Genomic DNA, 27,205 nt, shown 5'->3' with positions numbered 1-27,205 from the left:
TTGACATTTTCCTATAGTCAATCCTCCTTTCTCCGAGTGGCCTCACCCTTTTAGCACAGATTTGCGTCACCGACCTGAAAGTTGACCTTTTTACAGTGAGAAGCGTGAATCCAGTTGGGTTTTCCCTCTACTTTCACTGATGTAGGAGTGGTCAGTAGTACTTGGTATGGGCCATCAAATCTGGGTTCCAGATATTTCCTCACGTATCTTCTTATCACGTCCGAATCGGTTGTAGGTGGTGAGTTCTAGTTTTGTCTCGAGGGTCTGGTAAAGAAGAAAAGACTAAGCCATGCAAATTAGTCAGCTGCTTATGGAGCTGGACAACATAGTCAGTTAGAGAAGCATACTGTCCATATAATTCCTGTGGAAAGAAAAGGCGTGTTAGCGGTGGCCTGCCAAACAGTATTTTAAATGGTGAAAGTCCATGCATTCCCTTTAGTGTATGCCTCATTGCAAATAGATCTAATAGTAGGGCTTGTACCCAAGTAAGTTTTGTTTGCTCACAGATTTTAGCTATCTTGTTTTTCGAGACACCATTTATTCTCTCAACCTTCCCTGATGACTGTGGGTGATATGGAGTATGTGGATGTTGGTTAATTTGCAACCCTTTCAACATTTCTGCTAATATCTGCCCCGTGCAATGTGTCCCACGGTCAGACTTTACCGTCTCACGTAGGCCATATCTGCACACAATCTCAGATAAAATTTTCTTAGCTGTCACTACAACTGTTGCCTTAGCAACAGTCCATGCTTCTACCCAAGAGGAGAACATATCCACACATACTAAGACATACTCATAGTACACCACATTTAGGTAGTTGAATGGAGTTTGTATCCAGTCTCTGAAATGGGTAGTCATATTTTACAAGGTGTTTCATCTGTACCCTAGTCATTTTGCCTGGATTGTGCTTGGCACAGAACATGCATTTTATGCACCATTGTTGTCACGATGGGGGGTGTGGACCCACTGGGCCAAACCGCGTAGCGGGATGGCAGCTGGCCAAACAGGTATAGTACAGAGTCTATAGTCCAGAGAGGGTACCTGAGGCAATGTAGACAGCAGCAAGGCAGGTTTGGCTGGGACCAAGCTGCAGGCAGACGTCAGGCGTAGTGTAGCAGAACAAGCGTGGAATGCGGCACAACACGGCAACAGCTCAGCACGGCACTAGATCTGGATAGCACGGGTACAGGATACAGGAACAGGGAACACTAGGAGACTGGAAGACACTAGGGGACCATTAGCAATACAAACTTTGGGTAGCGAACAACGCTCAGGCAGAGAACAAGAGGTCGGGGCCCTTATTATAGCCCAATAGCATTCTGGGCTAGATTGCAGACTTCATGCAATTATGCGCGCACTGGCTCTTTAAGACCGTGCACGCGCGGGCACGCTCGCCCTCCGGAGACAGTCTCGATACCCGGAAGTAAGTGCCGGCGCCTCACAGGAGGACGACGCTGCAAGCAACTTGGATGTCCATGGCCACGGCTGTCGAGGGGTAAGTTAGAAAGACGGGCTGTGGCCATAGACTTACAGTATCCCCCCTCTTATGCCCCCTCTTCTTGTGACCAGAGCGGGACAGAAACTTCCTCATGAGGACAGGGGCATCGATGTTCTCCTCTGTCTCCCAAGACCTCTCTTCTGGACCGAACCCCCTCCAATCCACTAAATAAAACGTCCTTCCTCCCCCCCTTGGTGGCCAGAATCTCCCTTACTTCAAAAGTCCCGGAAGAGCCGCCAGGGACCACTGCGGAACTAGGAGTCCTGGAGTAGCGATTCAGGACCACGGGTTTCAGCAAGGAGACATGGAAGGAGTTAGGGATCTTGAGGGTAGGAGGCAGCCGCAACTTGTAAGACACCGGGTTGATCTGTAGCTGGATTTCGAAGGGTCCGAGGAATCTAGGGGCAAATTTGCAGGACGGCACCCTCAGCCGGATATTCCTTGAAGACAACCAGACCTGGAAGAAACTGAGGAGGAGCCCTTCTTCTTGTATCTGCCTTTCTCTTCATGCGGTCCACCGCCAGCAGGATAGAAGATCGGGTCTGTTGCCATATTTGCAGAAAGTCCCTGAAGGTAGCGTCAGCTGCAGGCACCTGGGACATAGTAGAGATAGGAAGAGGTATACGAGGATGTTGGCCGTAGACGATGAAGGATGGACTGGAAGTGGTGGACTCACTATTGTGGTTATTATAGGAGAACTCTGCCCACGGGAGCAGCTGCACCTAGTCATCATGCCGCCTGGAAACAAAGTGACGCAGATAGTTCTCCATAATCTGGTTAACCCTCCACCCCCCAGATCACACTGCAACCCGCAGAAGGAGGGAGATCCGTGACAAAGTCCATTGCGACATGATGCCAGGGAGCAACGGGCACAGGCAGTGGTTGGAGCAGGCAGGCAGGTCTGGAGTGAGCAAATTTATTTGCAGCACATACCGAGCATGAGGTGACAAAGTCCATGACGTCTTTGGCAGCGTGGACCACCAGAACTGGCAGGCGATTAGATCTTGGGTCTTACGAGCACCCGCGTGACCTGCCAGCTTGGAACTGTGACTCCAGCGAAGGAATCTTCCTCTGTCTGCCAGACGCACAAAAGTCCTTCCCGGAGGAACGTCTCTAACTTGCCGAGAGGTCAGGCCTAGACGTCAGGCGTAGCGTAGCAGAACAGGCGTGGAATGCGGCACAACATGGCAACAGCTCAGCACGGCACTAGATCTGGATAGCACGGGAACAGGATACAGGAACAGGGAACACTAGGAGACTGGAAGACACTAGGGGACCATTAGCAAGAAAATCTTTGGGTAACGAACAACGCTCAGGCAAAGAATAAGAGGACAGGGCCCCTTTTATAGCCCAGTAGCATTCTCGGCTAGATTGCAGACTTCCTGCAATTATGCATGCACTGGCCCTTTAAGACCGTGCATGCGCAGGCGCGTGCGCCCTCCGGAGACAGTCTCGATACCCGGAAGTGAGTGCCGGCGCCTCACAGGAGGACGATGCTGCAAGCAACTCGGATGTCCATGGCCTAGGCCGTCGGGGGGTAAGTTTGAACGACGGGCCGTGGCCATAGACGTTACATTTGTAAGGCAAATTGTGAGAAGCCTGGTGCAGCCCAAAATGTACTTATAATAACAACCATTCCTCCTTTGGAAACATGAAATGGGAGAGGAGATAAGTTTGTTAAAAACTAATACATAGCTGGAACATCTTCATTTTTCCAAACACCATTATCTGGCTTACAACCTGTGTTCCTCCATTTACTTGTATCCACTTGTGTCCAACCTGTGGTCCTCCAATTATTTTGTGTCTGGGGACCTGCCTGTTTTTGCAAGGTTATGAGTGTGCCCATTGTCAGATTTTGTTCATCTTTTGGGGACTCTTGGAAGATCAGAAGAGCAGCCTTTTTGGCTTCATCTTCCCTGTTATTACCCATATTGATAGGATCTTTTTTTTTCGCTGATGTGCCTGGCATTTGATAACAGCTATGGCTCGAGGTGGCTTTACCTTTTCCAACAGCTCCTGTATGAGGTCTGCATGCTTCACAATGAACCCATAAGAAGTTAAGAAACCTCTGTGCTCCCACGGAAAATTAAAATCATATACAACTCCATAAGCATAACGGGATTCTGTATATATATTTACAATCTTTCCCTCTGCCAGTTTACATGCCTTGATCAGGGCAAGCAACGCTGCACTCTGGGCAGAGTGTATGCCAGGATCATGGGCTTCAAAGTACAAAATGGAGGTAAGATCTGTTACTTCAAAACCTATTGTGTCCTTTGGACACTAGGTCCAGCAGGAGTTTGTTACAACTAATAAGTACATTAACTAGGAGATTTTTTTTGCATCTGTGTGATGTTTAAGGATTTCTTGTATGCACGGTTTACTGAGTCATTCAAGAAATCTCCATTTTTTTCAGCCAACTTTCCCCAGCACATTGTTGTAGAAGTCCTTGTGCTTGTCTAGGTGTTTATAGGCAAACTTTAGTCTTCCTCTGATATTATTTATGGGCAGTAAAGGTTCCCTCATGGCACACTTCCTTGTAGATCTAATTTGTGCAGCCACTGTGATGGTAGACTCGAGCACTTTGTCATGAATAGTGGCGAGAGCTACCTGTAGGTCCCATGATGACATTTTTAGGTACTTAGAGACTTCTTTGAGCATCTTGGTCTGCTCTTGTGCTAAACTTGTTAGGACGGTCTGGCCTGGTCAAATTGGAATGTTGTATGAACTGTAGAATCATAGAATTCCAATTGTTTGTTGTTTTTTTTAAATCCCTTCATAGACTCATAGAAAATTATATTCTTCTTCCTGAAGGCCTCATGGGGCTTTTTGGATCTAGATATGGTGATATCACAAATTTCAGCAACTGCCTGAAGAAGTAGCCTGTGTGCTCTGAAAGCTTGCATATAGAACTTTTATGGTTAGCCAATGAAGGTATCGTACCTTCTATACTTTTGTCTTTTTTGACACAAAAGTATTTAACATTGCATATTGTTTCTGGCTAACACGGTACTACACTATTTTTTACTGTACTTCGCAACAAAGAGCAAACCAAACTAAACATCTGAAGTTTAAATGTAAGTTCTTATTCTCTGCCGTTTTTCGGGCCGTAAACGGCCTCCAAACATCCGATAAATCGGAAAGCAGAACGCCTCCAAACATCTGCCCATTGATTTCCATGGGAAAAACAGTGTTCTGTTCCCACGGGCCGTCTTCATACGCGGCCGTTTTGAAAAACGGCCGCATAAAAGAACGGCCGCGAAAAAGAAGTGCAGGTTACTACTTGGGACGTTTTTGGAGCCGTTTTTCATAGACTCTATTGAAAACAGTTCCAAAAACGGACATAAAAAAATGCAGCGAAAATCACAAGTGGCTTAAAAAACGTCGGAAAATCAGGAGCTGTTTTCCCTTGAAAACAGCTCCGTATTTTCCGACGTTTTTGAGTTTGCGTGTGAACATACCCTTAAGGTGTTGTCCAGTTATTTTGTTATTTGTAGCATAGGAAATAATATAGTTTTTAAATATACATGAATTTGAAATTCTGCTCACATACTTTTCTTATGACCGTGCAGTAGGCCCCTTTCTCTTCACGGTAGAATGGTATTCGGATTAGACCTGTGTAATGCATCTATGGGCTAACTGAATGTGATTAAACATGGTGTCAGACATGTGACCCCCCCACACACACACATTGTAACCCCTAATATTCAATTAGCAATAGGGTCACATGTAATACATGTGCTGGCTACACATAGAGGACACATCCATGGGCTAAAAGAATAGAAGTAATGGTGGAATGATGATGAACAAATACTTAGCTGTGCTTGTATTTACTATCTCTAGATGATTTATAAAATGGCTGCCCATCTCTAGGTGATGTTGTCATGTTAATAAGGTTAACTGTTAAAAAAACAAAAAAACTACAACACAATGTAAGAGCTGCTCCCACGCAGACACTGACAGACATGATGAGATACTGCTGTGGGTAGAAATTGTTTATGCTCCTCAATAATGTACTCGTAACCTGTTAGATACCTGGACAGTGTTAAATAAATGCCAGTGGTCACATGATGTGTGGGTGGTGGGTCACATGACTGACACCCATGCCTCCCATCCATCCCGGATTCGGCGGGACAGTCCCAGTTTGTCACCGCTGTCCCGGGCGGTCTGCACAATGTCCCGCTGGGCGCTGCAGCTGTATCAAAACAGCTGATCGCTGCTGACAGGCGCCCTGCATGCCAGACGTCTGCAGCAGCGATCAAAAGAAGGCAGGAGTCTTGCGGCGGTGTTCTCACTGGGATCGATGCCGGCACGGGAGTGGACCAGTCCAGTCACCTGACCTGTCATCTGACCTCATCAGTCAGGTGACAGGTCAGGTGACTGGACTGGTCCACTCCCGGGCCGACATCAACATCAGTGAGAACGGCGCTGCAAGACTCCTGCCTTCTTCTGACGGTGAGTGAAAGCAGAGCGGAGAGTGGCAGCAGTAGGGTCGGCTACCTCTTATAAGGGGGTTGTGTTGCGCTACCTACAGGGAGCTATCTACAGGGGGGCTGTGTCTGGCGCTATCTACAGGGAGGCTGTGTCTGGCGCTATCTACAGGGGGGGGCTGTGTCTGGCGCTATGTACAGGCGGGCTGTGGTCAGACCGAGACTTGTCAGCTGCCTGTGCCCAGCGTGAGTACGTCGCTCGGCGCTACAGTGCTCGACCATTAATGGAGCGCTGGCCGAGCATGAGCACCAGCGGTCCATTCCTTTGTAGCACATCGGCGGACTTTTGGTCCCCCATTCTCCTCATCGCAAGGGGCCAAAGTGTCTGGACCCCCAGCGATCACACATTTAACCCCTTATTCTGTGGATTAGGAATACATGTGTTTGTGGGAAACCCCTTTTATTTGTAATATATGATGTTTCAGATCCTTATTTGGTCACGTGCTGCGATGATGCTTCCATGTATGGCACGTGACTGCTGAGGCCAGTGATTCACTGCAGCTATGAGGGTATTATAATGTATGAGGGCAGCTATGGGGCACTATACATCTGTATGGGCATTATACTGTATGGGTGCAATGATGGGGCCATTATATTGTGTAGGGGCAGCTATGGGGCATTATACTGCATGGGAGGTACTATGGGGGCATTATACTGTGTGGGACGCACTATCGGGGTATTATTCTGTGTCGGGACAGCAATGGGGGCATTATACTGTGTGGAAGGCACTATGGGGTATTATACAGTGTGGGGGGGTCAGCTATCGGGGCATTATACTGTGTAGGGGGTTCTATGGGAGCATTATACTGTGTGGGCTGAACCGGGTGTGTATGGGTGGGATTGGGCGGGGTTAGAGGCGTGGCTTAACAGGGAAAAAATTAGCTACACGCACCGTTTCAGTTGTCCCTCTTTATGAAATTTGGAGGTATGTGAGCAGTGTAGCTGAGAATCCAGCACTCGGGGGGGGGGGGGGGGGGGCAGTAACACTTACCAGGAAGCTACCTCAAATCTGTGTGTATCTATCTCACTCTGCTACTGCTTAGCCCTCCCCTTTCCATAGACCTGTATGGGCAGCATGTCTGTGTCTCTTTCTCTCTGTCTGCTCCCTCCTCCTGCTCCTTAGGTACTCTCACCTTTTTAGAATGAATGTGCATGGCTGCTAGTTAACAATACATGTGGTCAGTGCTGCAACATCTATAAATACATCTGTGTATACTGAACTACAAAAGTTTTTACTAAGATGGCACTTTTCTAGACTTATTTTCCTTTTTATACAATATGTAAGTTGAAACCATGTAAAATATACTGTGTGGGTAGAAGGCTGAAAAAGTAAACGTTTGCGAGAAAGCTATAACTCCAAAATGAAAAGATGAGTCACCGTGTTTTGCAGGAATGGATTTATACTGTTTGTTATCGTTTGCTTGTTCAGTAGGAGTATGTTGACTTTTGAACACCATTTTACAGTTTAGGCCCCATTCACATCATGTTTATATGCCTACGTTTGACTTGTTCTCGGGTAAGGTGTACACATATAACGAATATGTCATGAACTTTCATGACCCTTTTCATAACGTATCCATTAAAAGGATGCCATTATATGACTGATGCCACTGCTAGGCATCATTTAACTTATCCGTCATCCATAAACTATAATAACATCCGTTTAACGGATACGTCATGAAAAGCTATTGAAAAGCCTATTAAGTAAACGGATGCCTGGGACATATGCCATACAGTGGCATTTGTCACCCATAGGCTCCCATGTTAAAAAAAAAAATACCACTGGTATACATTTATCTTTACAGGTTTCCTTTATATGGAATAGTGTAGTCTACTAAGCACATCTTGCTTGTGATGTGTAATCAATTTCAAGTAATGTACGCTTGCCCTTTCCTATTCATCAGCAAGTAGCAGGCTGCCATTAATCCCAACCTTTTCACGGGGTCGTTTGAAAAGGTCTAGGGAAGGGGCAGCAATGAACTTTATTTTTTCCTATTCAGACTTCTTTTTTAATGTTCAATTTATTGTATAAGTAATTTGCTAAATCTTTCCTGAAAGTGAATCTACAACTTTTATATCATTTTGTTTTTAGGCCCAAAATTCTGTGCTGATTAATTTCTTAATTTATCTTGTGTCAGAGCTATTTTATTTCTGATACAGAGCTCCAAATCCCCGCATAGGTATGAATTTAAGAGATAGCATGCTGGCTACCTGCGGCCACCACTAAAGGGAGCACTATGCAGTTAGCTCCTAAACTCCATCTAGTGGCTACTGCAGACAGCGAACATGCTATGTTTCAAATTTATGTCAATGCAGAGGATTTGGAGCTCTGTATAAGAAAAATGGAGCTCTGACTGATATAAAGATATATAATCAGCACAGGACTTTGAACCTTTTTAGATAAAACATTTTGTTTCATACAAGGGAATCACTTTTGGCTTTACAACAGCTGATTGAGTTAACACAGCCTGGTTGCTAGGGATACACAGCCTTTTATATAGTGTTGTCAGTTATTGCTTCCCTAGCAACCAGTCAATGCGTTCCTGGTAACTCAAATCAAGGCGGAATTTTCTCATATCTGAGGACAGAGGGAGTACTCACCAATAACTTATTGATTTTTCTAAAATGTTTCATTTTTCTCCCAGTGTAAATATGAGCTTATGTCATTCATCTATTGGAGAACTAGTTAAAACTGTTTAGTGAGTCTGCCAGTACCTAATATGACATCCTTCAACTTCTACTAAAATACATTACTTTATTTTCTTGGTTTACATGTTTTAAGCCATTGAGAAAACAAAGATGAAATTTTTAATGGGGCCATGGGTTTGTATGCAAACTAGCATAGATAAAAATTGGAGGAGTTACTTATAACAACATATTAGATCACATCTTTCATAACTACCTTAAAGTGAAAAATAAAAACTGGAATCAAATTCCTGAAAAAGGTGTCATTCATTCCCTTTGTTCTTGAGGTTGGCAGGGGTTCCAGAGGTCAAACCCCCACCAATCATATTGCCTTTCCTAGTGATATGCTAGGATATGCAATATTATAAGATGGGAATATAAAATCAGAAGACAAACTTTTATTTCTTCAAAAGTTTCTCAAACCAAAACTGACATATATAATTTTCTCTAAACAGCATTATAATGTTAACAATACAAGCCTAAAACAATATATTTTCCATTTAGCTCCTTATTGTTATTTGGAAAACCATGGCTATTGATTTAATTTACTGCCATGTTCAAAAGTAACATTGATATCCATAATAGCTGAAAGATTAATTATGAGCAGTTATGAAGCAGTCTGGGACATAGCTCTTGAATTTTAAACAATACATTTGTCTGGTTTCTCCCATGAGAAAAACATAGCAACAGAACCATTTTGGATCAGTTACTATCCCTACTCCTTTCATTACAGAAATCACATTACAACCGTTATCAATTTACATTTACACCTGTTATCCTCATTTTACGAGTATGTGGATATTGTGTAACAAGAAAAAGTTCAAGGGGTTGCCCCAGCGGGACAACCTTCGTCCATATGCCCTATTAAGACATGTGGATGTAATAGAGGGTCTGTCCACCGCACCAGACCCCCCCCCCCCCCTCTATCAGCCAAAACTGAGAGCCTTTAATGCGTTCCACTGCAAGGGAAATGTATGGGCAGATGTGTCTTCCCCCGGCAACAGCAGCTGATCCCCTGGGTGCATGTGTGCACAGTAAGTCACTTCCTATAAAAGTCCCAGGACGGGATATGACAACTACTGCCTGGAACCCAAGTGTACAGACAGGCTGCAGGAGCTGCCTCCAGAAAACACCCATGGATCCCCTGATTGGCAGGGTCCATGTAAGTAAAACCTTGGGGCTAGCATGGGCACCCCCTTATGCCGATCAATAGCGGCATTTTCACTTTAAGACAAGCCTTCCCTCACGATTTTCCCCTACCAACAACTATCACATCATTGTAACCAATATATTTATAGAGTAAAAACAGGACCTCAATGAAAGAGTATCTCGGCTTTCATCTTCCATTGCTGTGAGGCATCCTGAACAGTTTCCCTGAGAATGGTAAAATACTCATCTTTGTGTTCCTGGGTCTTCTGCAGTGTTGGACTGGGGTTTCTTAGGCCTATTAGAGGAAATTATATTGAGGACCCACCCTCCGTCTATACAGAATATTTGCAAGTCCACGTTTGATAACATTCTACACTTTCTTCTTATCATTGCACACACAGGATATATCATCAATAAAGTCTAAAAGGTGGTTATTTGTGAATCACCTTATTAGAAATAGATCCTAGTGGTAAATGATTGGTTCTAAATTCATGATCTAATTGGGTTGTCTTTTGTTAGACCTTTTGCGGCCCATGGTTGTCAGTGCCTGGACTCGCTGGAGGATTCTCGGTTTCTCTAGTGGGCCAGTCCAAGCCTGGTCTTCTGCGTCTGCTGTCATCCATGTTCTAAAAAATGTTATGTCATGTAATGTTATAAGGTTGTGTGATTTCAAAACTGTAGTGTAATGGTGCAACATCACATGGCATCACACTCATTATGACATTGAAGTCCTGGAAGAAGACACAAAAGAACTGGGTTGCAACATAGATTATTGCCTATTGCTGCACAACTGCAGTAAAAATTTATTTTTGTGTGGTTCTCCTGTAAAGGATCTGCCAGACACAGCTTCTGTGTCGACGCCCGTGGTTAATCAGTCTGCATCTGCTCCTGGGTCTGATAGAGTGACTCGATCTGCTACCACTCAGGCTGGTAGGCTGAGGAGTGGGAGAACCTATCACAGCCTGGCCAGACGGAGTTAGCTCCCGCCCTCGGTCTATTTATACCTTCATTTCCTGCTCTTCCTTTGCCTGGCTCTGCTGTTCCTGTTAGTACTATTGACCTCTGCTTCAAATTGACCCTGGCTTTACTGACTACTCTCCTGCTCTGCGTTTGGTACCTCGTACACTCCTGGTTTGACTCGGCTCGTTCACTACTCTTGTTGCTCACGGTGTTGCCGTGGGCAACTGCCCCATTTCCCTTAGCTTCTGTGTACCCTTGTCTGTTTGTCTGTCGTGCACTTATTGAGCGTAGGGACCGTCGCCCAGTTGTACGCCGTCGCCTAGGACGGGTCGTGCAAGTAGGCAGGGACTGAGTGGCAAGTAGATTAGGGTTCACCTGTCTGTCTCCCTACCCCGACATTACATCTCCACAGCTCCTTTTTCCCAACACCAAACTGTGGGAGAATACCCATAGTCTGGTTTGTGACCCATTAGATAAGTACATGGAAATCTGTAAAACTGTATCATACTTATTTTAATAAATCATACAGAACACATTTTTTGTATTTTGTATTCTTGAAATATGTACAAACTTTTTCAAAGTATCAAAAATATTAACGGTTTAAAAGTTCGTGCTTACAAATCATTAATCACAGTTCACGCCAAGGCAATGTCCCATCATCATTCCCCTACGGCCACGGACCAGGGCATGCTGAGACGTTTCAGTAGTCCCTCCCCTTCCTCGAACGCTAAAAACACTGCGTTGTGCCCTGGTCCGAGGGCATTGAAGAACACTTTGAATTTTTAAAACCTTTTTAAACCTTAATACTTTTAATATTTTGAAAAACATTGTAAATATCTCCAGAAGAATCCAAAAAAGATAAAGTGAAATGTGTTCGCTGTGATTTATTGAAAAGTATTGACTAATGGTAAGTAGTTACATACAAGTATACAATGTAACATCATTAAAGTATTTCATAAAGGGTTATTAGCTGTGAGTAAACAGTATCTGCCAGTGCTATAATATTTACACTGGACCTTTCATATTGATCCTTGGTGGTTACTGGATGAAGTTCCCATTGAATTAAATAAGTGTCCTTCCCATATTGAAGAGCTTCAGCATGAAGCGACACAAACACAACTGTCGGTGGAACCACTTGGTACTTATGATAGATTGCACATTTTAAAGAGCCAGATTGTTCTCCGGGAAGATTTTTATTAAATAATAATTTCTGTCTAGTTTATGGAAGCATAGGTGTGATCAATGAGTAGAACCATGTACAGCAATAACTGGCTTCCTTTCTGAATGCTATGTATAATTTATTTCAGATTTAACTTGTTTGTTACAGTTTATTGTTATTGTTTCTTGCTCATCTTTCCAAGTCTTTTTAACAAAAAGTCTAAGGGCCTGTTCACATCAGCGTTGCCCTTCCGTTGAGGGGTTCCATCGGAGGTTTCCATCGGTTTAACCCCTCAACGGAAAGGCAAACTTAAACCTTAGCTTGATCTCAATGGTGACGGAAACGTTGCTAATGGTTTCCGTTTGTCACTGTTGTGACAGGGTTCCGCATTCGACTGCGCTATTGATTCCATCAAAACAACGGAAGCCTGTCACAACAGTGACAAACGGAAACCATTAGCAACGTTTCCATCACCATTGAGATCAATGGTGAGGGAAACGGAAGCTAAGGTTTCAGTTTGCTTTTCCGTTGAGGTGTTAACGCGACGGATACCTCCGACGTAACCCCTCAATGGAAGGGCAACGCTGATGTGAATACAGCCTAAATTAATTGTGAGACAAAATTAAAAACTTATTTTTGCTGTGGATAGGACAAAATACTATATAATATACATAATATTCTATAACTCTAATTTACTCAACTTTTTATGTAGATTAGATACCATACCATCCCCCAGTAGAATTTTAAATGCAACTCTGGACTATAATACAAACTATAACTCTGAATTACTCAACTTTTTATGTCGATTATAGGGCGGATTTACTTACCTGTCTAAGATTTAGACAGCATAAATTTAGACCGGGCGTTCTGAAGATGCACCAAACTTATCACAGTGGCCAACACGGTCCAATATTTGACAGATTGATAAATAGATAGATATGAGATTGATTAATAGATTTGTTATAGATAGATAGATAGATAGATAGATAGTGTGACGAAGCGGATTAGTGAACCCACTAGGCCGTACCGCCGTAGCGGGGATGCAGCTGGCCAAACAACAGGACACCCCAGAAATACAATGTCCCGCACAAGAGTACCTGTATAGTCCAGACGGTGGCCGCAGCTCTGGCACAGATGGAGATGGTTGGAGCAGACAGCGCCAAACGTGGCGGATGACACAGGAGCCGCAAGTTGCGCCAGACGTGGCGGATTCCTCCAGACGTGGCAGATGACACAGGACGTGGCAGATTCCTCTGGACATGGCAGATTCCTCTGGACGTGGCAGATGACACAGGACGTGGCAGATTCCTCTGGACGTGGCAGATTCCTCTGGACGTGGCAGATGACACAGGACGTGGCAGATGACACAGGACGTGGCAGATGACACAGGACGTGGCAGATGACACAGGACGTGGCAGATTCCGCTGGACGTGGCAGATGACACAGGAGGGGCAGATTCCTCTGGACATGGCAGATTCCTCTGGACGTGGCAGATGACACAGGACATGGCAGATGACACAGGACGTGGCAGATGACACAGGACGTAGCAGACGACACAGGATGTGGCACGACCTGATACTAAGGCAAAGCACGGGAAACAGGAACGGGGAACAAGGCACGGGTAACAACAGGAACGGGAAACACTAAGGGACCATTTGCAAGACAGACTGGGAAAACTAACAACACTCAGGCAAGGATTAGAAGGCCAGGGACCTTCTTATAGACCAGGAAATCGTGGCAGTTGATGATGATGACGATTTCCTATTTGCACGCACTGGCCCTTTAAGGCCGGGCGCGAGCGTGCGCCCGCACCCTACGGGACACAGCCGAACGGAGCGGAAGTGAGCGCTGGCGTCTCCTAGGAGGGAGACGGGGACCAGCGCTCACGGATCCATGGCTGCGGGCGTCGGGAAGTGAGTGAACCTGACGGCCCGCAGCCATGGACGCTACAGATAGATAGATAGATAGATAGATAGATAGATAGATAGATAGATAGATAGATAGATAGATATGACATAGATAGGTAGATATGAGATTGATAGATAGGTAGATACACTCCTTGACATTGAAATTGCAACACCAAGAAGGAAAAGTTTTGGAATTGTGGAAATCACAGGATCGATAGACATATTAATGATATGCAAATGGTAAAAATGGTAAAAAAAAATATTCCAAACTTCTTGATTTATTCAGTATCGAGTATGAGCGCCACGTGCAGAAATACACACATTTACACGCGTTGGCATGCTATCAATGAGGTTACTAATGGTTGTCTGAGGAATGTTATTCCACGCTGAGTGCAATTTGGCATGCAAATCATCAAGATCGGCTGCTTGGAGCGCTATTTGCAATTGCTGACCAATGACGTGACAGATGTGCTCGTTGGGAGACAAGTCCAGAGACGCTGCAGGCCATGTAGCATGTGTAGGCCATGTAGGCTGCCCATAAAAGCACAATAAACATGTGGCCTGGTGTTGTCCTGTTGAAAAATGGCTTCTGGGACACTTTGGAGAAATGGCCGTACCACTGGTACCACGACCAAATCAATGTAACGCTGAGCTGTTAGTGTACATGAAATGAAGACTCGAGGGGTCCGGCTATCATACATTATTCCACCCACATTATAATGGAGTAGGACCAGTGTGACGTTCCCTTTGAAAGGCCTCCTCATTGCGTTGGCCATATGGTCCCTAGACCAATCTAAGGCTATCATTGCATTCGAGACAAAAGCGGGACTCATCGCTAAAGAGGATAGATCTCCATTGCCATCTTTCTGTGTACCATGATAGCCTTTGAGAGCAGTGGCGTGTGGTCAATGGAACACCTGTAGCTGGTCGTCTGGCTCATAGCCCAATATCGTGCCAACGCCTTCTGATGGTTTGTATCGACACTGGTTGCCACCCTAGGCTTGGGATGTGATGTCCAATTTCACTTGAAGTACAGAATGGATCACTATGCAGAAAGTAGAAAAAGGAGAACCAGCTCACCGGTTCTGCGTCTCAAGATGAACACCTCGCTCGGATCCCCGCGACGGCCCACGGTAAGTAATGCAGGAAAGGAAAAAAGAGGTGATCCAGCGCTGTGTGAAGTTAAAAGGGATACTCTGTTCCCACTTTTATTGGTAGAAAAAAGATTAAAAATAGAACAGAGACGCAGTCTCAAGGTGGAGAATAGTGCGGGTTGGAGCCCGAGCCTACGCATTTCGAACACGTGCAGTGTTCTTATTCATGGCAAAGAATGTGAACCAATCTTCCAGTCAGATGATCCACCCCTTGCTGTCATTCCACTTTGTTGTTGTTCTCCCAACCTCCGGGACACGCAACATTAAACAGTGCTGACATCTTGGCCTAGGCGCGTAGCGATCTGCCAGAGTGATTAACCAAGGTCTCTCAATTCAATGATTCTGTCCCTCTCAGTTTGAGATAAGTGTCGGTAACTGGCACGTCGACGAACAGGAGGCATCGCACAATCATCCCACACCACTTGATCCAATTTTTGAGGTTTTATGTGGCTAAAAATCTTTGCTTTTAATCTGGTTTCATGTCCCTCCTACATGCCGCAGATTAGAGCCAGGTGCTGTAAAATGTATTATTTGCAGATCTTAACGACACCTGCTACTTCCTCGATTTGCATAACCTTACGGCTTGTCCTTCTTGGTGTTGTAATTTCAATGTTGAGGAGTGTATGTTTGACATGGATTCTGTAGATAGATATGAGATTGAATGATAGGTATGACATATATAGATAGTTATGATAGATATGCAATAGATAGATCGATCAATAGATATATCTCTCTATATGCACGTCTGATAAGCTATCTGTGGAAAACTCATGGAAAAGCAATTCATCTGTAAATGCCAACAATTTGAATTTGCAAATTCATAATGAAGCAGCTGGATCATTATTTTAAACATGACAGATCTGTTTAGTTAGTGAGATTATTTAGCACAGGGAAGGCTAAATATAAAATGTGATAGATTGCACTTTGAGATTCGTTTAATAAAACGTGTAATAAAATTTGTTTTATACAGAACAAGGACTTAAGGGGGTCGGCTGTTCAGTTTACAGTGTGGATATTTATTCATAGCTGTAAAGAACAGAAGTTATATTCTAGAGAGGTGCCTGAGAATGAGAACCCCAGGAGCAAACTAAAAACACTTAGTATTATTTATCAGTGTATGATGGTATTATTTGGGATTTCAATTGCCGTTGTGGGGACCATATAGTAGTGATATATGAGCTCTTTATGGGAGTATTATCTGGGATAGTACATATAATTTGGCTACTATATTGTAAAGGGTTTGCCTGACACAGGTTCTGTGTCGACGCCCGGGGTTAATCAGCCTTCATCAGCTCCAAGGTCTGCTAGAGTGACGCGATCTGTTACCACTCAGGCTTGCAGGCTGAGGAGAGGGAGAACCTATCACAGCCTGGCCTGATTGTTCTAGCTCCCGCCCTTGGTCTATTTATACCCTCACTTTCAGCATGTTCATTGCCTGTGATTCTCTGGTTTTCTGGCTCTGCTATTCCTGCTATTTACCTGATTGACCACTGTAACCTTTTTGACCCTGGCTTGCCTGACTATTCTCCTGCTCCGTTTTGCTACTACATACTCTCCTGGTTTGATTCGGCTCATTCACCACTGCCTGTTGCTCACGGTTTTCCGTGGGCTACTGTCCCTACTTCCCCTTTACTTCTGTGTGCCCTTGTCTTGTGTTGTCTGTCTTGCACTTACTGAGTGTAGGGACTGTCGCCCAGTTGTACTCCGTCACTTAGGACAGGCCGTGCAAGTAGGAGGGACTGAGTTGCGGGTAGATTAGGGCTCACCTGTCGTCTCCCCACCCCGATTCATTACATAATCACAGGTCCGATACCTTTTCTTACCCTGGTCCCTGACTCTACTATGGATCCCCTTGAGGCCCTGGCTCAGCAAATGCAGGGTCTCTCCCTACAGGTCCAAGGCTCAGAGGTTCAACCAGCGTGATGCTACCCAGGTAGTACCCTTCACCTCACCTCTTGAACCCCACCTCAAGTTGCCTGACCGGTTCTCAGGGGACCGGAGGACTTTTTTCTCTTTTCGGGAGAGTTGTAGACTCTATTTCCGATTAAGACCCTACTCCTCAGGTTCTGAGAGTCAGCGAGTGGGTATAATTAGGTCCCTGCTCCAGGACAGCCCCCAGGAATGGGCCTTCTCCTTGGCACCTGACGCCCCTGAACTTTCTTCCGTTTACCTTTTTTTCTGCTCTCGGGCTCATCTATGACGAGACTGACAAGACTGCCTTTGCTGAGAGTCAGCTGGTGACCTTACGTCAGGGTAAGAGACCCGTTGAGGAGTACTGTTCTGACTTTAGGAAGTGGGGTGTAGCTTCTCGGTGGAATGACCCTGCCTTGAGGTGCCAGTTTAGATTGGGTCTGTCGAACGCCCTAAAAGACCAGTTAGTTAGCTATCCCACCTCTGACTATCTAGATCAGACTATGGCTTTAGCGGTATGTCTTGACCGACGTCTCAGGGAACGACGACTTGAACATTCTGGTGCCTTCACCTCTGGCTCCCCTATGATGGCTCCAGAGGTTCCGCTGCTTCGTTCTTCCACGGAGAACTCGGATGAACAGATGCAACTCGGGGCCTCCGTGTTTCCCCAACAACGTAGAGATTTCTGCAGGAAGAATGGTTTCTGCTTCTACTGATGACCAGCATCAATTGAACTCCTGTCCCAGGCGCAAGAATAAGCAGCCGGAAGAACTTCTGCGCCTAAGTGACCATCGGGGAGGTCGATTGGTTGCACAGGTATTTGCCGTTAACATGAAGCCTAATACAATCTTGCTTCCCTTTCAGGTCTCTTTTGATGGAAGGTCTTCCACCGGCAGTGCCTTAGTGGATTCAGAGTCTGCTGCTAATATTATGTCTGTAGAATTTGCCATGTCTCTAGCTATGCCACTAATTGATTTGCCTAAACCTGTCCCGGTAGTGGGTATTGACTTCACTCCGCTTGATAATGGTTACTTTATGCAGCATACCCCTGTTTTTGAACTCATTGTTGGCTCCATTCATTTGGAGCAGTGTTCTGTGTTAGTGATGCAGGGGTTATCATCCGATTTGATTTTAGGCCTACCTTGGTTGCAGACGCATAATCCCACTTTTAACTGGAATACTGGTGATTTTACTAAATGGGGTAATGAATGCATGACGTCATGTTTTTCTATTCATTTGGTTTCTCTCGCTGAGGAGGTGATCACTCTACCTGAGTTTATTCAGGACTTCGCAGATATCTTTTCTAAAAAGGCCTCCGAAGAGTTACCTCCTCATAGAGAGTACGATTGCGCAATCGACTTGGTACCAGGAGCTAAGTTCCCTAAAGGAAGGATATTTAATCTCTCTTGTCCTGAACGTGAAGCCATGAGAGAATATATCCAGGGAAGCCTGACCAAGGGTTACATTCGCCCCTCTACTTTTCTGGTAGGTGCTGGCTTCTTCTTCGTGGGGAAGAAGGATGGTGGTCTTAGGCCGTGCATCGATTACCGAAGTTTAAATAAGATCACTGTAAGGAACCAATATCCCCTTCCTTTGATTCCTGATCTCTTCAATCAGGTTCAGGGGGCCCAATGGTTCTCTAAGTTCGATCTTCGGGGGGCTTATAACCTTATCCGGATCAGAGAGGGGGATGAGTGGAAGACTGTGTTTAATACACCCGAAGGAGGTCATTTCGACTATCTCGTCATGCCCTTTGGGTTGTGTAATGCTCCCGCGGTCTTCCAGAATTTCATAAACGAGATTTTAAGAGACTATCTGGGGGTATTTCTTGTAGTGTACCTTGATGATATACTTGTGTTTTCCAAGGACTGGTCCTCCCACATTGAGCATGTCAGGAAAGTGCTCCAGGCCCTTCAGAAAAACAAACTCTTTGCTAAAACTGAAAAATGTGTGTTTGGGGTGCAGGAGATACAATTTTTGGGTCAAATCCTCACTCCTAACGAATTCCGCATGAACCCTGCCAAGGTTCAGGGTGTGTCAGAATGGGTCCGCCCTGCCTCCCTGAAGGCCTTACAGTGTTTCCTGGGGTTTGCTAATTATTACAGGAGATTTATTGCTAACTTCTCGGTCATCGCTAAGCCTCTTACGGACCTCACTCGTAAAGGTGCTGATCTCCTCCACTGGCCTCCGGAGGCGGTCCAGGCTTTTGAGATCCTTAAGAGGAACTTTGTTGTTGCCCCAGTGCTGATTCAGCCTAACCAAATGGAGCCATTCATCGTGGAGGTTGACGCCTCCAAGGTGGGAGTGGGTGCTGTCTTGTCCCAGGGTACTCGGTCTCTCACTCATCTCCGTCCCTGTGCCTACTTCTCTAAGAAGTTCTCCTCCACTGAGAGAAAATATGACGTTGGCAGCCGCGAACTCTTAGCCATTAAATGGGCATTTGAAGAGTGGCGCCACTTCCTGGAGGGGGCTAGGCACCAGGTAACGGTTCTTACTGACCACAAGAATCTGGTATTCCTAGAATCTGCCCGGAGGCTAAATCCGAGACACGCTCGATGGGCGTTGTTTTTTACGAGATTCAACTTTGTAGTTACCTTTAGGGCTTGGTTAAAAAAATATCAAAGCTGATGCTCTGTCGCATAGCTTCATGGCCAGCCCTCCTCCTGAGGAGGATCCCGCATGTTTTTGGCCCCCAGGTATATTTATATCCTCTGTGGATTCAGACTTAGCCTCCGAAATTGCGGCTGATCAAGGTTCTGCTCCCGAGAACCTTCCTGAGAGCAAGCTGTTTGTTCCCCTGCAATTCCGGCTAAGGTTGGTCAGGGAGAATGATGACTCTGCACTATCTGGCCATCCAGACATCCTGGGTACCAAGCACCTCATTTCCAGAGCCTATTGGTGGCCTGGGTTACTTAAAGACGTTAAGGCCTACGTCGCCACTTGTGAAATTTGTGCTAGGTCCAAGACTCCCAGGTACCGACCTGTGGGCTTACTATGTTCTTTGCCCATTCTCCAGAGACCTTGGATCCATATCTCCATGGATTTTATCACCGATCTGCCTCCATCCTAAGGCAAGTTGGTGGTGTGGGTTGTAGTAGACCGCTTCAGTAAGATGTGCCACTTTGTACCCCTCAAGAAACTACCCAATGCCAAGACGTTAGCTACCTTGTTTGTCAAACACATCCTGCGTCTCCATGGGGTTCCGGTCAATATTGTTTCTGACAGAGGGGTACAATTTCTTTCATTGTTTTGGAGAGCTTTCTGTAAGAAGCTGGAGATTGATCTGTCCTTTTCCTCGACCTTCCATCTTGAAACTAATGGCCAAACTTAGAGGACTAATCAGTCTCTAGAACAATACTTAAGCTGTTTTATCTCAGACTGTCAAAATGATTGGGTCTCCTTCATTCCCCTCGCCGAATTTTCCCTTAATAACCGGGTCAGTAGCTCGTCGGGGTCTCCCCCTTCCTCTGCAATTTTGGGTTTAATCCACGGTTCTCTTCCACTACACCTGGTGGTTCCAACAATCCCGAGGTAGATGTCGTTCATCTGGAACTGTGTACAGTCTGGGCCCAGGTTCAGAAGAACCTTGAGGCGTCCCAGAGCATCCAAAAGCTCAGGCAGATAAAAGACGTTCTACTAACCCCCTATTTGTGGTCGGGGATCTGGTGTGGCTATCTTCTAAAATTTTGCGCCTTAAAGTTCCATCCAAGAAATTTGCTTCCCGGTATATAGGGCCATACAAGATCATTGAGGTCCTCAACCCTGTCTCCTTCCGGCTGGTGTTACCCCCGTAGATACACAAAGTGTTCCATGCCTCCCTCTTGAAAAGCTGTTCCCCTTCCTTGGCTACATCGAGGAAACCTCCGGTCACTGTTCTCACTCCTGATGGGGTAGAATTCGAGGTAGCCAAGATTGTGGACAGCAGGATGGTCCATGGCTCACTCCAGTACCTGGTCCATTGGAGAGGATAGGGGCCTGAAGAGAGGACTTGGGTACCCGCCCGGGATGTTCATGCCGGTATATTGCTCAGGAAGTTCCATCTTCGGTTCCCCAACAAGCCAGGCCCACCTAGGAAGGGTCCAGTGGCCCCTCATAAAAGGGGGGGTACTGTAAAGGGTTTGCCTGACACAGGTTCTGTGTAGACACCGGGGGTTAATCAGCCTTCATCAGCTCCAAGGTCTGCTAGAGTGACGCGATCTGTTACCACTCAGGCTTGCAGGCTGAGGAGAGGGAGAACTTATCACATCCTGGCCTGATGGTTCTAGCTCCCGCCCTTTGTCTATTTATACCGTCACTTGCAGCATGTTCCTTGCTTGTGATTCTCTGGTTTCCTGGCTCTGCTATTCCTGCTATTTACCTGATTGACCGCTGTAACCTTTTTGACCCTGGCTTGCCTGACTATTCTCCTGCTCCGTTTTGCTACTACGTACTCTCCTGGTTTGAATCGGCTCGTTCACCACTGCCTGTTGCTCACTGTTTTCCGTGGGCAACTGCCCCTACTTCCCCTTTACTTCTGTGTGCCCTTGTCTTGTGTTGTCTGTCTTACACTTACTGAGCGTAGGGACCGTCGCCCAGTTGTACGCCTTCACTTAGGACGGGCCGTGCAAGTAGGCAGGGACTGAGTTGCGGGTAGATTAGGGCTCACCTGTCGTCTCCCCACCCTGTTTCATTACATATATGATGTTTTTTATTTGGGCTATTTCTTGCAGTATTTTCTTGCCACTTTGGTTTTATGTGGGCCGCAATTACACAAAAACTTTAAAAATTACATGCAGACTAGAAGCCAAACTTTTCTTGTTGCTGAGGTCTCCATGTTCTATAAAACCAGCACTGCTTTTAAACCACAGTTTACAAAATTTCACAGTTAAGGGGAACATGTTACGTTGAACATGTTTACTTATCTGCTGATGAAATGTGATAGAGAAGAATGAGCAGATTGAGTTTTGTGGGAAAAGATTTAGTATAATTTATTTATGGGGACGAGGGACACAGAAGTAATGACTTTCACGGAGGCCTACACAGGGTGGTGTAGACCCATTTTGTTGCCAACGGATTTGGCATGCGGCTAAACTAGGGATCAGAGTCTAATGGATAGCTAGGTGTTAACACTTTAACCTCTGTATGGAGATGTGGGCTTGGCTGCTAGTGTCACCAATTCACTACCCTTAGACTAGTCTTTGTTGGTAACTGCTGGCATATACAGACGAGGTACAATAACAGCAGGCAAGATGCCGAGTCCAGTATTAGTGTAGGCCACGGCAAGCAGCAGACATTCACTTACGTTTTACAAAGCCAGAAGTCAAGACAGGCAGCAGATGGTAATTACAAGAAACAGGCAAACGGTGAGGGCAGACAGGAGAAGACAAGTTTATGTAGGGTCAGTACAGATGATCGAAATACAAGTTTTAGGAGAATACAATTAGCAAGCTAGAGTATGGAAGCTAAGCGTCAATGATCTTGTTGACCTCAAATTTGGCATCTGGACCAGCAGAGAAGGTTGAGGTTGGTGGACAAGGACGCTTTTTAGAGAAGTGATTTAACATCAGAGGTTTGAGGAGAGACACATGGACACAAGGAATTAGAGATTCGTAAAGACTGAGGGAGATGGCGCTTGTAGGAAACAGGGTTAATCTGCTTCAAGACAACATAGGGACCCAAGAATCGAGGAGCCAATGTGAAACAGGGAGTTTTTAAACAAATATTTTTGGAGGACACACATACTTTGTGTCCCTGATGGAACTGAGGAGGAATCATGCACCTCTTGTCTGCATTCTTCTTGAAGCGAGTGATGAGCTTAATTTAAAGATTCCTTTACCTCCTGCTAGTTGCGCAGGAAGTTAGCATTGGAGATGTGGGCTGCTGGAACCTCAGAGAGGTTAGGATCCGGTAGGGGAACTCTGGGATGCTGTCTGTACACCAAAAAGAATGGAGAAGACAGTGAATTCAACGATATGGTTATTATAGGAAAACACTGCCCAGGGAAGGAGACCGGTCCTGTTGTCTTGAAGAGTCACAACGTTTCTGGGAAAGTTCTCCAGAACTTGGTTGATACATTCCACTCGACTATTAGATTGAGGGTGGAAGGCAGATGGAAAATCTAGGTTAACCTCAAGTAACTTGCAGAGAGTTCTCCAGAACATAGAAGTGAATTGCACACCTCTGTCGGACACAATATGCCTAGGGAGTCCATGCAAGAAAAATATGTGTTTGTTGAAGAGAACAGCCAGATGAGTAGAAGTAGGTCGGCCAGATAGTTTCTATAAAATGGCACAGTTCATTCCACTGTCAACTCCGACCCAGATCATGGTACAGCCAAAGCAACTTTGTAAATCAGTAATAAAATCCATTGCGATATAAGTCCAGGAAGAATCAGGAATAGGCAAAGGATGAAGCAACCCTGCAGTCCTTTGACAGAGAAGGCCACCAGTTGTGATGACAGACTAAACTTTGAATTTTCCATATACCAGGATGTCTAGAGAACTTAGGAGAATGACTTAATAAAAAAAATAGTTTTCTTTGGCTAGGAGGAACAAAATGCTTTCCAGGAGGAATATTGTGGACTTCGGATGGAGCCACAGGCAAATTGAGACCCAAGGACATGACCAAATGCTCAAAGTGTCGATCTTTAGTATTAAAGGCTATGTAAAGTTATGAACTTAGATGTGATAGATTAAAGGTGGATCCTGTGTGTCAGAGACACGTAGGACCCACTTTCACTGACCCGTCAGTCCCATGGATCTGACAGGAACTGGATTTAGCGAACGATACAGTTGTTCTGTACAGAGAATACAGAGCAGCTGTATCTCAAAAAGTAAAAATAATTTTTAATAACAGGTATTTATAAAATTGCACCAATCAAACTGATTGATAATTTTATTAAAAACAATGCCTTTCAAATGTGTATATAGCCTTTAAATACAGTTTTACACTTGTACTGGTCTGGTACAGTTTTAAATGTTTTTATGTGTCCTGGTTGTTTTATCTTGTAGACTAATAAAATGTTAGGTTTTTTTACAAAATGAGTGCATATGTGCTTTTTACACACCAAATTATGTCTTTTTGAGGATATTCATGATATGTTTTTGGTGTGTTGCGCTTTGCATCAGGCATTATTTACATATTTGAGTGGTGCCTACACTACTTTTTTTTTTTCAAAATGCGTATTCTGTGGGTTTACATTCACTGAGCATGCATATATATCACTATAGCGACTGTTCTAACGCGCACTTATAATAAATTTTAGGGTATAGCCACATATTGCGGATTATGTCCTCATTTATACATGGATTTCGCTCCTACATTCAGAACGAATCTGTTGCAAATCCGTCGGCAATACGTTTGAATGTTTTTTTAAATGCCCCATTAGCATGCTCCGAAAAAAAATCAATGGGGAATAATTATTGTATAATGCGCAACATGTTCGTTATTCCCACAGATTCCACAGAGACAAGCTGCAGATTAGCTCCATTGCACTTTAAAAGCAGCTCATCTGCATGCAAATCTGTATGTAAATTCAAGGCAGAAATCCTGATTTTCACTGCTGATTTCTGCCATGGATTTCACTGAAAATCCACTCTTCTGCAAATCCTGACCGTGTGAACAAAAAGGCTCTTATACACAGGCCAATTATTCATGATCATTGCACTGCATTGCTCGTTCATCGGCTAATTATATCATTTATGCAGCCAAAAATATTATCATTGTTGGCAGGACATCTCCCTGTTTAAACAGGGAGACGTGCTTCTGACATAATAGAAATGTATGGGGACAAGCGATTGTAGTAATGAGTACTCGTCCCCATACATAGCTTCTTTTTGAAAGGAGCAAACGAGTGCCGATCAATGAGCTGAGAGACAAAGGGGAGACCCCTAGTGGTTGGCAGGGATATATTATCAACAACAACTCATATGCCTAAGCACAAAGGTCCCAATTTCCCAACCACTGTTTAGATTAAAATGTAACTTTTATTAGTGTATCTAAATGAAAGACATACAACAAACAGAAAGTTAAAATTGTTTTCAAAGGACGGCCAGCGTTGTCATAGGAGATCAAATGAGTGTGCGTAGCACATCGCTACAATACAGTGTGACAAGCTGATTCGGCCACTGCAGACTGCCGTTTAGCTCGTGCTGTCACACTGGAGTAAGATGGATCGCTGAACCGTCAGTTAATATTAAAATGGCGATAGCCCCCCCGACATGTTTCGCTGCACAAGCAGCGTCCTCAGGGGATAATTCGGGGCTACTGAGCGCGCGTTTGTTTTCCTCCTCCTTATATAGACTTGTGCGTGCTGCACATGAAAGTGTCATGACTCCTCAGCACCAATCATGGCTCGTCCCATACGTCGGGCCTCCATGTCAAATGATTGACACAGTGAATGGCCAAAGAGATACATCAGACCAGCAGCCAATCATCGCACGCATCACGCGCATGCGTGTAGCAGTCCAAACGAATGACTGCAAATGCCACCGCCGTCTCCTATGCGAGATGTGAGTATGTATGTCGTTAGTACGAGAGATGGAGAGAACTTGCATGAGTATTACTCTTAATGGAGGTATTGTACACTGATGTCCTTCAAACACAGTACATCAGTGCCTGCACGAAGGAACCAATAGTAATTACGAAAGGAGATAGATCACTATGTGTAATACAGCGGGGCCACTAGTATGATTGGATGACAGTAAGAATGTAAGAACGGGACATAATGCAAACAGCTGGAAATTTGAACGGACACCATGTAGTGGTTAGTAGTAAACCTATATGAAGAACACCACAAAGGTTATCCCCCGGATACATTTATTCAAGTCACAAATATGACCCAATACATATTAGTTTATGGGGAATAAGGCATGGTAATAACGGTGAACCCGCTGAATAAATGACAAACCTAAACTTCGGAGTCTGACACACCAAAATATTTGAAAACAAAATATCTTTATTAAATACATATAAAAATATATTACATGAATTAAAAACAGAGATGAATTCCACAGTGCAGAAAAGACAACCAGATCACACGTATATATCATATATAATCCGAAAATATGGGTAATGGGCGACACTGTTAGGCTACAAAAATGCAAAGGTACATCAGTAGTGTATTACATTTATATGATGTGCATATTCTATTACATAGCCAGCATGAAAGAACAAAAATTATTGTTTTAACAGCAGAAAAACAAGGTAATATTCAACAGCAGAATAGCTCAGTATAACTCTCTCCACAAAAGGTAGAATCAGAATGCATGTGAATTACAGCGTGTATACCAATGTCAGGGCCCCTATCGAGAGCCAGACTAAGAAAAAGATGTCCATAATATGCACACAAAATACGCACATAACTGAATGGCTCAGCTGGACCCCATAGGTAAAGGGCACAATAACCAAATCAAAGCTGTGGCTGTGTTAGCAGCCATGGATGCAAATAACCTCTACCCATGGTAATAGCCTAAATACAAGACTCATGTTGCTGAAGGTAAACACATGCTGGGAACGGAGCTCATACCCATTTGGAACAGGTCACCCTCACTGGCGTCACCCCGACGCGCGTTTCGGCCCGGAAGCCTTCGTCTGGGGGTGCTGTTGGAAGTACAGATGCCGTCCCCTTATGGTCTCCCTCAACCAATCATCTCCTACAGCGGAGGAATGCAGCAGCTGTGCCTCGGTGTAGCAGATTAACAGGACGTCGCTGCAGGTAAACATACCCATAGTGCTGGAACCGGAAGCACTGGAGAGTGAGATCACGTGACCAGTGATCCGGACACAGCTGGGATAGAACCATGACAACAGACGCCGTACATCTGATAACAGCACCGAGGCAAGTGCAGGCTGTGTTAGAATCAGATGCAGGACGTGAACAGACACAGTGAGGACAAAATAAATGAAAAACTGCTCGAAGGATGCAGCAGTCAGATGTACACATACCAAGAGCTATTTCATATATAATGTTAGTCAACCATAATTAACACAGTATGACTGGATAACACTTCATAAACATAATTGTGCAAACATGAATGGAGGCTTGCAACCAAATGAATAGATATATAGAAAACAGAAAAAATATATTAAAAAAATATAAAAAGATACAAAGAATTGCGAAATACAAAAACACTTAAAGTGCATACGTGGATATTTAAATAAATGTATATACACATGTGTGTGGGTTTGAATAAATTGTTAAACTTATTAATTAGACACTTTCCCTAACCTTTCCCTATCGGTGTATAGCAGTGATAAATTATATGTGTGTGAAATCACATATAAACATAAATTGTGATAAAGACATACAACA

General features: G+C 44.6%; 1 protein-coding gene across 3 annotated transcripts in view; it reads left to right on the top strand.

Annotated features, from left to right (window-relative positions):
• CAMK4 (calcium/calmodulin dependent protein kinase IV) overlaps window positions 1-27,205 on the top strand; it is a 289,756-nt gene that overhangs the window by 99,042 nt on the left and 163,509 nt on the right. Inside the window, exon 1 of one of the 3 annotated variants that reach the window (XM_075836733.1) lies at window positions 26,625-26,731. The exons of 1 other annotated variant lie outside the window; for it this stretch is intronic. In XM_075836733.1, coding sequence (XP_075692848.1) covers window positions 26,694-26,731 — 38 coding nt within the window. In that variant the 5' untranslated portion in view covers window positions 26,625-26,693. One more of the 3 variants, XM_075836732.1, reaches the window with a different exon arrangement.

This window comes from Rhinoderma darwinii, chromosome 1 (genome assembly GCF_050947455.1).
Source record: "Rhinoderma darwinii isolate aRhiDar2 chromosome 1, aRhiDar2.hap1, whole genome shotgun sequence".
NCBI lineage: Eukaryota > Metazoa > Chordata > Amphibia > Anura > Rhinodermatidae > Rhinoderma > Rhinoderma darwinii.
This window is presented reverse-complemented; position numbering and strand designations above follow the sequence as displayed.